The 12,013-nt window shown below is 40.4% G+C and overlaps 1 protein-coding gene across 21 annotated transcripts in view; it reads right to left on the reverse strand.

Moving 5' to 3' along the window:
- NEB (nebulin) overlaps nt 1–12,013 on the reverse strand; it is a 171,601-nt gene that overhangs the window by 106,211 nt on the left and 53,377 nt on the right. For 20 of the 21 annotated variants that reach the window (XM_069732932.1, XM_069732915.1, XM_069732914.1 and 17 more), the window contains 13 exons: nt 9,616–9,720; nt 9,328–9,435; nt 8,476–8,787; nt 7,416–7,622; nt 7,096–7,200; nt 5,348–5,455; nt 4,942–5,253; nt 4,653–4,859; nt 3,501–3,605; nt 2,663–2,770; nt 2,138–2,449; nt 909–1,112; nt 718–822 (listed from right to left, as the gene is read on the reverse strand). The exons of the other annotated variant lie outside the window; for it this stretch is intronic. In XM_069732932.1, coding sequence (XP_069589033.1) covers nt 718–822; nt 909–1,112; nt 2,138–2,449; nt 2,663–2,770; nt 3,501–3,605; nt 4,653–4,859; nt 4,942–5,253; nt 5,348–5,455; nt 7,096–7,200; nt 7,416–7,622; nt 8,476–8,787; nt 9,328–9,435; nt 9,616–9,720 — 2,298 coding nt within the window. The remainder of the gene's footprint in view (nt 1–717; nt 823–908; nt 1,113–2,137; nt 2,450–2,662; nt 2,771–3,500; nt 3,606–4,652; nt 4,860–4,941; nt 5,254–5,347; nt 5,456–7,095; nt 7,201–7,415; nt 7,623–8,475; nt 8,788–9,327; nt 9,436–9,615; nt 9,721–12,013) is intronic. 21 annotated transcript variants of the gene reach the window in all.

Genomic DNA, 12,013 nt, shown 5'->3' on the forward strand with positions numbered 1-12,013 from the left:
CAAAAAAAAAGTTGAAAATTTTAAGCAGAATTTTTAGGTTTTCCTACCAGTTTAATTATATAAATTTGACTATTTATTTAAACTTAAAAAAGGAACAATAAATGGTCAATATGTCAAAATAATTGTGATCACTTTCACCACTAGAGGGCCAATCTGTATACAGCTGTAGACTGTTGCTATTAAAGGGGTTGTTCTAATAATGGCTGATCAGGATCCCACCGCTCACCTGCCGACCAGCTTCCTGCTTGCTGGGGGAGCACTGCGCTCCTGAATGATTAACAGTTTGTACGAACAAAATTATAACGCCTTTGAACCGTATGCACAATGATGCTGGATCCGTCAAGCTTCAGATTAGCGCTTGCAAGCTCTATAGCAGATAGCCTGTAAGTGCTGCTCTCCTTGCCTAGGCAACTGGCCACCTCTGATAGACAGCAGCGGTGCCAGTAACCTAGACCACAAGCAGTCAACTATAAAATGTAAAAATCTCTCAGTTATTGAGAACCGAGAGGATTTTTAAGAGGTAAATTGCTAAGTATTTTACAAGCACTTTTATGATCGGGAGAAAATGAATAAAGTGTCCACCAAAACCAGGACACCTGGTGAAAAATGTGGACATCAGCATTTTGACACTTAAAAGTATATCAAATAAACAGCAAATTTGCTGAAATGTACATTATTTGTATTCTTACGTTGATGGCGTATTACACTTTTACTCACTTCACTGTAGTTAATCTTGTTCTGTTTGGCAAGTATGACCTCGGGTGTATCGGGCATTATGTGGATTTGGGTCTTATCCTTGTTCCAGGCATCCGTATACAAGCGCTGGAGTACAGAAAATCACGTAAAAATCATTGAGATATGGTATGGAGTCCAAATTATTTCTAGGTAAAGAGCAGTAGAAACATTACCTTATTCATAATGTCAGCATTGGCCTTAGCCAGCACCTGCTCCATGGAGTCGGTGATGCTGGTGAAGCGGAATTTATCGGGGTGCTGACGGTACTTCTTCTCGCTAATAATGACTGAAGCACGCTTATTTTTCTCATCATCCAAAGAGCCAGAAGGAGACCAGCCGATTCCTTTCAGCCACTGCAGATCCGACTTATATTGAACCTGTAAGTTGCAGAACAGTATGACACGTTATATGCAGGATATTAATTATTGCCGTACTTAGCGCTACATTTAGGATCTGCCTTGTATTTTGATTTGACATTAATTTTTGGTGTGAAAGTTATGAAACAAAAATCCATAACAAATCCTCCATGTCGAAGGGGAAATTCACATGGGTGTGTTTTTCTGTAGAAGATTTTAAAAAAAGTGAATTTTACAGAAAGCCAATTGAAGTCTGCAATAAAATCCCCGTCCAAGACATGCGGATCTTGTGGCAAATTCACTGTAGCTAAAACTGCTGAGCAAAAATTAATGACATTTGTGGGCAAATTTGGCCAATTTTCTCTGTGATAATAACTTTAGTTTGTTGTACGGGGCCAGGTTTTGACAAGGATATCAGTAAAAGTGTCTGGATATGCCAACTAAAGTTGAGCAAAAAAACATGAAGGACCCTGTTCCAGAAGTCAAGTCGGGAGCTCATAACTATGTGGGCTAGAGTCCTGTAAACCGCCTCCTACCTCTTGTCATTAGTAACACCATCGTGACATAGTGCTAGGCCTACTAATCAGAAGAGGTGTCGGAAATGTCGACAGGTAGGGAGAGGTTCACAGGGATCTTGTGACCACCGATGTGACCACTGGATTGGTCCGCTGATCTTTTTGCTCAACGTGCCGACGATACACATTGTATAAAAATTGGACAAACCCACAATTTTTGGCAAGACTGACATCTATGGGGACTTTACCTTGACAGATGACATTGGGGGAGGGAAAGATTGGGCAGTTTAGATTTCCATCACTTTTTTTAGGTGGTATAAGTCGCTACCAGAGAAGCCTGCCCAATGAGAACACGCTAATACTCGAGCCAAGCCGAATGTCAATGTGTTTGGGGGAGTCGCGAGAGATAGCTGTCAGGTCGATTGAATGTTTGGATGGCGGCTATGTAAGGAGTAGATAGCGAGTGTAGCTCTAGCGGATAGCTAGGCCTAAAAATGAGATAAGGGTTCCATAATGGGACTTTGTACTTACATCGCTCTGCAGGTCGTACGTCTTCCGGGCATGTACAACGTCATTCTGGTCAGGTAGACAGGTCCATTTATGAAGAATGTTTTTGTAGTCAATATCACTGACTAGTGTCTGGCATTTCTTGGCCAGTAATACTCCCAGCATATCTACTGGTGTATTGAACTTGGTCCTCCATTTTTCATATTCCTTCTTGTACTCCCTATCACTCTGGATTTTGGCTACGTGTATGGCCCATACAGACTTGGGGTCATCTTTGAGACTGCGGAATCCAATGTGGTGTCCTTGTTGCTTTCTGTAACCAACTTTGTATTTGTACTGTGAAAAAGAAAATGAAAATATTACTTCTGGCTACTATTTCTAGAAGCAGCCTCGTCTATAAGCAATGGCTTTAAAAGTTTTGGCTTTAAAGGTAATGTATGATGAGCAAATTTCCATTTCAGCGAAACTAGAATAATTACATTTTACAAACAAGGAACTATAAGGTCGGTTAATCATCGCAGCAACTAATCAATCAGAAACCAATCTTACATCGCTGGCAATGTCTCTTGATGATTTGGCAGCCTTTATTGGTATTGCGTCGACACGCAGGTCATAGCCCTGCTTCTTTAACTCTTCATAGCCCGCTTTGTAGTTTTTCTACAGAAGAAATGATATTGATAATTGTTAATTTTGTATGAAAACAAAAATGTACATTTAACATAATTATGTTATTCTGGTTGCTAACATCTATCTATCTTTTTTATTTATATTTATATATATATATATATATATATATATATATATATATATATATATATATATATACATACACCAAAGCTCCATCCTGATATAGATGCCATCACAAGACTATATGCAAAAAAATAAAATCCTGCATTCACCACTAGGTGGAGCTTGAGAGCTTACTGCATACTGATCTGTAATGGAGTTCTATGGCATCTTTGTATACAACATGCTCCCCCTTGTGGCAGCTGAAGGCAGGGACAAAGTGTAAGAGAGTCTATTTTTTTTTTTTACTGGGTAGAATAGACATCAGATTTTATACAAATTCTATGTATGCATTTTAATGTATGGATTATAAGGAGACTAATTAAAATATGTTAAAAAAATATAAAAAAATAAATAAATATAAAAGTTTAAATCATGCCCCCTTTGGGGACAATTATGCTCAAGGTGATACATATTTGGCATCACCTTGTGCATAATTGCCCAAGCCTCATATAAAAATCTAAACTCAATATAAAAATATTCTTGCTATGCGCTGTACACCAAAACGCAAAAAAAAGTCGAATTGCATACAACTCCAGAAGTTCTTTCTTGGCCGATCTTCGTTCTGCCTGCATCAGTCTACGGGTTAGAGAACACTCACCTCACTTATGTTGATCACATTTGCTTTTGCTAGTACGATCTCCGGTGTGTCCGGCATCACATGAATTTGTGTCTTGTCTTTCTCCCAGGCTTGTTTGTAAAGTTTCTACAGAAAGAGAATGTCAAATTTTTTAAAACTTCAATTCTTTAATTTTTAAACCTTAAAATTGAAAAGAAATGTAAATCTTATAGAGAATGTTAGATTTAATGTGATCTTAGACATTCATATCATATACACAGGATAGGAAATAAATGTCTGGTGGATGTGAGGCCTCATCTCTGCCTGCGTCAAGGGAACCTAAATACGTTTACGACTTCCTACATTGGAGTCTACATCTCTGCATAGGACCTCATCGTCTATTAAGACGGGTGCAAAACCAAAATGGAAAGGGCTCCCTCTAAATAATGGGACTGTATCATCATTATAGGCTGTCTTTATGGCAGATATACCCTAACTAGGACCTAAAGTTTTTGCGAATCGATTTGTAGGTCCATCGGGCATGTCAGTAATTTGTAGTCTATAAATGGGACCCCTGAGAACTGTCTCCTACGTGGCAGCATCCGCAACATCCAGTAGCGCAACTTGAAGCTCATGGGCCCCAATGCCAAATTTCCAACAGGGCCCCCAACTATCATGGGTCTTCATTAGTAATAGTATTTTTCATATGGGCCAAAGTGACCTTTTGAGTCCTCCCGAGCCTCTATGGCACAGGTGCAACTGTAGCCTCTGCATCTATTATAGTTAAGCACCCTGATGGCTTCTCTTGATTAACCGGCCTGGTGCGATGCCACATGTGTTTCATGCCGAAATGATGATGTCATGGCAGGCCGGCTCATCAAAAGAAGAGCCAGGATCCCAGCAGGGTAAAGGCAGTTCTTAGGGCTCCAGTCCAGCGTCCGCGAATTACTGAGGAGGCTTATAGACTGGTACCAACTCTACTAGGACCCTTTGAGTTTGACTCCCTCAACAGAGTCTTCATGCAATGGGTTCAGATGTGTCTGTAGCAAAAAAACAGATATGAATAATACTGTAGGATATGACCACATGGAACATACTGTATCCATACACTTTCCTACCACGCCCGACGCTAAATAATGATGTATATAGGTTTTTAGATCAAATTTTTGCTCCATCCTTGCAGAATAAACTTACATTATTCATGATCTGTGCATTATTCTTGGCCAAGACAAGCTCCATTGAGTCGGGCAAACTAGTAAATTTCAGTTTGTCTGGGTGTTGGCGGTATTTTTTCTCGCTGATAACTTCCATGGCCTTTTTGTTCTTCTCAGCTTCTTGAGATCCGAATGGAATCCATCCTACGCCCTTCATGTATTCATTGTAATCTGCTTTGTAGACATTCTGAAAAAGAAGAAGTAATGTGTGTTCATCGTCCGTATCTCCAGGCGTTCATCGAATGCGGATGTTACATCAGGAAACTTACATCACTCTGGATCTCGTAGACCTTCCTTGCTTGGACGAAGGCGGTCTGGTCAGGCAGGCAGGTCCATTTGTGTAGAAGTCGCTTGTAGTCAATATCGCTGACCAGCGTCTGGCATTTCTTGGCCAACAGGAAGCCCAACATATCTACTGGCATGTTAAACTTGGTCCTCCATTTGTCGAAGTCTTTCTTGTACTCGCGATCGCTTTGGATCTTGGCCACGTGCATGGCCCATACGGATTTAGGATCATCCTGTAGGCTTCGGAAACCAACGTGGTGTCCTTGTTGCTTACGGTAGGCCTGCTTGTATTTAAACTAAAAAGAAACCCCCAAAATGTTCAGATTACTCACAAAACCCGACATTGCTAATTGTGCAACGTCCTGCACCCATCATCGGTCTCATACTCACGTCACTAGCGATGTCTCTAGAAGCTTTGGCAGCTTTAATAGAAATGGCATCGGGCCTGAGATCATAGCCTTTCTTAATTGCCTCTTCCCATCCAGATTTGTACAATTTCTGCATTTTATATGAAGTAATACAGTAATTGTGAATATTTAAAAAAAAATGGCAAAAACTTACAGAAATAGTTGTGGGTAATATCCAATATTTCTTCACATTTTATTATATACCACTCTATTATTTAAAGACGTAGGTGGTACAGGGAGAACGTAGCATTGCGTGGACCTATTAGTATGGGCATGTAGTGCATGGATAGACTGAATGGGAGCCCGCAGGAAGCAGCCCCCAATTATGTCCATATGACCCTATTGAAATTATGGAAAGGGGGTTAAAAAAAAAAAAAAAACACACAAAAAAAAAAGTACAGCTAATTCACCACCAGGTGCGCGGATCACAAAGTATATGTGTAGTAAGAGGAAAATGAGGAAACATCCAGCTCCCACAATGCAGTAACATACAAGATGGCTTTATGACGTAGTCCACAAAAAATATGAATAAGACACTGCGTGTAGAAATGTAACATGTTTTAGATAACTTATGATCCTTCTTCATAAATGCAGCGCGTTTCAGATCACTTATGATCCTTCTTCATAAATGCAACGCGTTTCAGATCACTTATGATCCTTCTTCATAAATGCAATGCGTTTCAGATCACTTATGATCCTTCTTCATAAATGCAATGCGTTTCAGATCACTTATGATCCTTCTTCATAAATGCAATGCGTTTCAGATCACTTATGATCCTTCTTCATAGATGCAACGAGTTTCAGATCACTTATGATCCTTCTTGATAGATGCAACGCGTTTCAGATCACTTATGATCCTTCATAGATGCAACGCGTTTCAGATCACTTATGATCCTTCTTCATAATTACAACACGTTTCATATCACTTATGATCCTCCTTCATGCATTTATGAAGGATCATAACTGATCTGAAATGTGTTGTATTTATGAAAAGGATCAGAAGTGACTTGAAACACGTTACATTTCTACACACAGTGTCTTGTTCAGATTTTTTTGTTGAATACTTGATACAACCATCTCGTATTTTACTGGATTATGGGAGCTGGATGTTTCTTGGTTAAAATTTTCCTTTCCATTGATCTGATCAGCTCCAGAGCCGCACTTGCCAATTCTATATCAAAAAGCGTGCCAGCACTGTGCTTCTTGCATAAGCTGGTCAATTCTGATATAGAGGGGTCAGTAAACCAGGAAGCAAGCAGTATACTCTTGAGAACAGAAAGTATTTGCAAAGTTGCACTTTGCAATTCTATCCTTTTATTCATTTGAGGCAACCCCTTTAAGGAAGTAGCCTAAGTCCAATCTGACAGTGAATCATTAACCTGAGCCATTTGACCATGAAGGACACCTTCATGGTATTTAATTGGAGTTACAGATGTGCCCATTAGCTTTCCTCCTGAGATGAGTGGTACGCATTGTTTTTATGATACTCTGTCGGGAGATGTTTATGCTAAATATGTTTATATGAGGACATCTAGTGGTTGTGATGTGAATTGCAGCTTGTCGAAAGCCTTTTAATTTTTTAATACTTTTTGATATATTAAATTTGTATTGTGAGAAATTGGACTCCTTCATGAAATTTGCGTCTGTCCTTGTACGTATGGCGTTTGTTATGATGGCAATTGATTCAGAAATAGATTTTCAAAGCTTTCAAAGGTATAGGATATTACTCACTTCACTAAAAGTGATCTTGTTCTGTTTGGCCTGGAGAATATCGGGGGTGTCTGGCATCACGTGGATCTTTGTTTTATCCTTCTCCCATGCATCAATGTATAAGTGCTACAAACAAAACAATAGGAAATGATAATGCACGAGTCTATCAGGACATATGGATACGATGAGATGATACGTGTTCATATAATACAATCATGGGAGTGATCACTAATGACTGATCTTAAACTCACGTTCATTTTTGATCAACAAATTTTGCAGAAATCGTATTTTGTATTGATGTAAAAAAAAAAAGTGATTTTATTTCTCAGTATTTTTATTACCTTGTTCATGACGACAGCGTTCTGCTTGGCTAATTCCATGTCCATAGAATCAATAGGTTTGGTGAAAGCGAATTTGCTCGGGTGCTGGCGATACTTGGCGTCACTGAGGATCTCCGACGCTTTCTTGTTCTTCTCCACATCTAGAGATCCCAGGGGGCTCCAGCCCATCCCCTTGTACCAGGTCTTGTAGTCTATTCTGTATTCATTCTGCAAAGAGGAATGACTGCGGGTTTTAGAAATCGAAACACCCAAACCGTTTCATGTATGTAATATGTGTCTATATAATATATCCTACTCCATACAGATAGGAATGTAAAGAATTAAATCTATGCTCTATACCGAACAATATAAGCCTATTAAAAAGCTCAAAAAAAGGCAAGATTTTTTTTTGGAGCATTTAGACATAATTTTTGCTTTAAAAAAAAAAACAAACTACTAGCAGGTTTTTCATCATTCAATAGAGTGAAAAAACCATCCCAAAAAAAACATGTGAAAATTCACCAAAAAACTACCGGAGACCCAAACTGTCAGGAAAACACACAGAAAACTACCCAAAAAATAGGTAAAAGATGCTTAAAAACAAAACAAAACACCAAACCTTTATAAAGTGTCTTCTACTTGAAAAACTGGCTTGCGTTTAAAAGACGTTGTGTGCACATAGAGTTTTTTTCGGAGTGGATTGTCTCCAAAATCCTCCTAAAAAAACTGCTTTAAAAACTTTTGGAAAACTCTTCCGATTTATTTCTATGGGGAAATCTACTTTACCGATCATATAAGCAGTTTTTGGGGGGTTTTCTCAAGAGGTTTTGAAAAAACGTAAAGAAAGTGTAGGTAACCTCTTTGAAGAGAATCCTGAAGGAAACCTCTTCAAACTAGGAAGTCCAAAGTGCTCCAGTCACTTCAATGGGGCCTAATTTCAATAGTCAGTGCAGCTACTGGTCCAGATACCAGAGACTTTTAAGCCAATTATCAGGACCCCGGATCTTTTCGCCCTGGTCCTAAATTTTAAAATATTTTGAAAAAGATCCCAAAGACTTAGAAAGTGGGAACGACAACTCACGTCACTCTGGATCTGGTTCATGTTCTTGGCGAGCCGAACGTGCATCGCGTCCGGTAGAAGGATGTATTTGTGGATCAGATTCCTGTAATTGGTGTTGGAGGCCACGGTCTGAGCCTCTTTGGCAGCCATGACACTAAACATGGAGACGGGCGTGTGGTATTTGGTCTTGGTTTTCTCGTAATCTTTCTTGTACTCCCGATCGCTCTGCATCTTGGCGACGTTCATGTAGTGGACAAGTTTGGGGTCGTCCTGCAGGTTGCGGAATCCGACCATCTTTCCTCTGCTGCTTTCATAAGCTTTCTTGTATTTATACTGGAAAGAAGAAAATAAAAATCTTTGACTGGTATCGAACACGAAAAAAATTACCAAAACCGAGAAGCTACCCAACGAACTCCCCCATGCACATGCACACTCGATCCCGCTGAACGTGCATGTGTTTTCAATGGGGAAAGTGAAATTACGCACATTCAGATACTTCTTTGGGCAGCTTATCTCTTCAGAACTAAGGATTGGGCATGTTGAAATTCAATATGCCTGATCCTTCTTTCCCCAACGTTGAAATTAGCTATTACTGTGTATGGGGAAGTGGGAGGAGTTCAGGGCTGGGTCCACTTCCATCATAGCCCCTATAGCAGTCATGTAGTCTACACCATATTTCCAGGAACCCTACTGACCAAACTGTACTATAGATAGGGGGGAAGCAATAGAGCACCATAGTCTAAACCTTGGAGATACACCATTAACCAAAAACAGTCAACTGGCCAACTTCTAGTATATACATAAAGGCATTTGACGCTTTTGAAGGTCACCACACTTTTAGGGTTAAAAAAGTCTTCTTCAGAGGGCACTTACATCACTAGCAATGTCCCTTGATGCCTTTGCAGCTTTGATGGCGATGGCGTCGGATTTGAGATCATATCCTTTCTTCTTTGATTCTTCAAGGGCTTGCTTGTATTTTTTCTGGGAAATAAATTAAAAAAAAAATGTATATAAAGTTCAAAAATTCCTGGGAGGACATGAAATGACACAACCTGGTGGGAACGATCTCCTGCTTAATACAACGGGAGTCTTTGTGCGGAAATCTTATTACATTGGGAGTTTTCTTCCGATATTGGGGTGTAACATATATTAGGTACCCACCTCGCTTATATTGACAGCATTAGCCTTTGCCAGAAGGACATCCGGTGTGTCGGGCATGACGTGGATGGTTCTTTTATCTTTCTCCCAGGCTTGCTTGTACAGGTTCTACAAAAGGAACCAGGAATATGTTTTATCTGCTCGATGCATTCTTCAGTGCATGCTTTGTTTGTAGATCAGAAGTTATTTTCTTCTTAAGTTTAAAGTCACTTTAATGCTTAGAAATCTACAAAAGTCTTAGATTTCAAATATTCTGTCCTCGATATGAAGACAGAGATGAAATAGGATCAAGGTATAAGTAAAAAAATAATATTGGAGTCCATTATGTCTTTGCTTATACCACCACATTCTAGATGATAGGGACCCAATTATTTATCACTTTCATTGTAGAAGTGATATCCAAGAAGTATCGTTTCTCCTTGCGGAGATTGACATGCTAAGCATGCTGAGATGAGGAGACTTAAGGCTATGTTCACACTTTGCGGATTTTGCTGCGGATCCGCAGCGGATTTGACCGCTGCGGATCCGCAGCAGTTTCCCATGAGTTTACATTGCAATGTAAACCTATGGAAAACAAAAAACGCTGTGCACATGCTGCAGAAAAATCCGCGCGGAAACGCTGCGGATTACATTCCGCAGCATGTCACTTCTTTTCTGCGGATTTTCACCTGCTCCAATAGAAAACTGCAGATGAAAATCCGCAGAAGAAAACGCAGTAAAAACTGCGATAAATCCGCAGTAAAAACCGCAACGGGTTTTCACTGCGGATTTTGGAATTCTGCTGCGGAAAAATCCGCAGTGGAATCCGCAAAGTGTGAACATAGCCTAAAGCTGCAATGCTCCTCTTGGAAATATGCTAATTATGCAAATTGTCTCTTCAGAGAGGAAGAGAACTAGAACTTTAGTGCCACCTATTGGAAATATCAATCCTACAAGTCAATGTTGACCCTTTAATGAGCCTTATCACATGACTTAGAATAATAGCCAAACCAGAATCTCAATTTGCAGACACTGTTTCGGGGGTACTGCCCCTCATCAGTGCAGAGTGGAGATCTAGTTTGACTGTGTGAGAGGTGTTCGACCAATATCCAAGAAGTATCGTTTCTCCTTGCGGAGAGTGACATGCTAAGCATGCCGAGATGAGGAGACTTAAAGCCGAGAAGACTTGGAGGAAGGCTTAAACCCTTGTGCTTAGGTTTGCTATCTACTTTGCTTGTTAAATGGTGTTAAGTCTCCCATGAATATTAAACTAATGTTAGTGGAAATCGCTAATATCGACAGGCTTGGCCAATAGTCGTGTATGGGGTCCCTGGACAGATGATTGTTGGGGAAGTTAAGGATCGGCATGACCGATTCTGGACTGCTGGGATATGCCGCTGTCAAAGATGTCTGACAGTGGCCCTGTCGTAGAGAACACAAAAGCACTCAGAAGTCAAGAGAGCCGGCTGAATGAGCGGCCAAACCATCATTCGTCCGATAGTCATCTAAGGTGTTTGGGGGGCTTTAGTGTGGCCTCATCTACTCCACAAAGAGTCACCTCTTCAGATTGTGTTCAGTAGATATGACCGGAGAGCAGGCACACGTAAGTGTTAGGTCACTAGAGCTCTGCGGGACGTCTCAGAGTCAGCGGTAATTGATAATATGCAGAATGGAGAGTTCATACTTTGGGCATGGTGACAAGATACACATGCAATAGCAAATTGCAGGAAATTAGCAAGAATCATCGTTTCTCAGATGATCAAAAAAAGTCACGGCCTCTTGGAGTATGGTCAACGCAGTGTCAGACTGGAGAACATTGGGTTTTGATTCTGCGGGCCCACATTTCTCCCCCACTGAAGAGCCCCATAGCAACCGTAAGGTTTGCACTATGATCTCTTCTGAAGGAGAAGCCAGGGCCCACCGTAGGATTCTCCGTTTCTCTGGTGGGCCAGCCAGTCCAACCCTGGGTCAACGCATCTGCAAGCAGGTCTGCATATCTACGGTGTAACTCTATGGAAGACCTATTTTATCAAGCATTACCGATAAGCAGATTAATATAATCTAACAAGCTGTACTGTCACTAAGAATATTTACCACCAATCCTGTAGACAGTGCTCGGAGATTTCCGTCAGCTCCATAGACTTTGAATGGAGCATTAGCGTACACGGTTGACCGCCACAATATGTAAACTTCATGCAAGTGCCTACAGGGGTCTCAGTGATTGGGTACCCAATGATTAGACAGCTATTATTAATCCTAACCCCTGAGAGTACAAGAAAGAGAACCTTGTGCAAATGCTTATTTACCATGGAGGATGGGAACAAGCCATTTTTTAATGGACCTCAATGAACATTTAAAACTATTTATGGTGCCTGCACCCTTAAATTGGGTTATGAGGTTAATTTTAGGAGGATTTTTGTGT

Source organism: Ranitomeya imitator, chromosome 7 (assembly GCF_032444005.1).
Source record: "Ranitomeya imitator isolate aRanImi1 chromosome 7, aRanImi1.pri, whole genome shotgun sequence".
Lineage (NCBI taxonomy): Eukaryota > Metazoa > Chordata > Amphibia > Anura > Dendrobatidae > Ranitomeya > Ranitomeya imitator.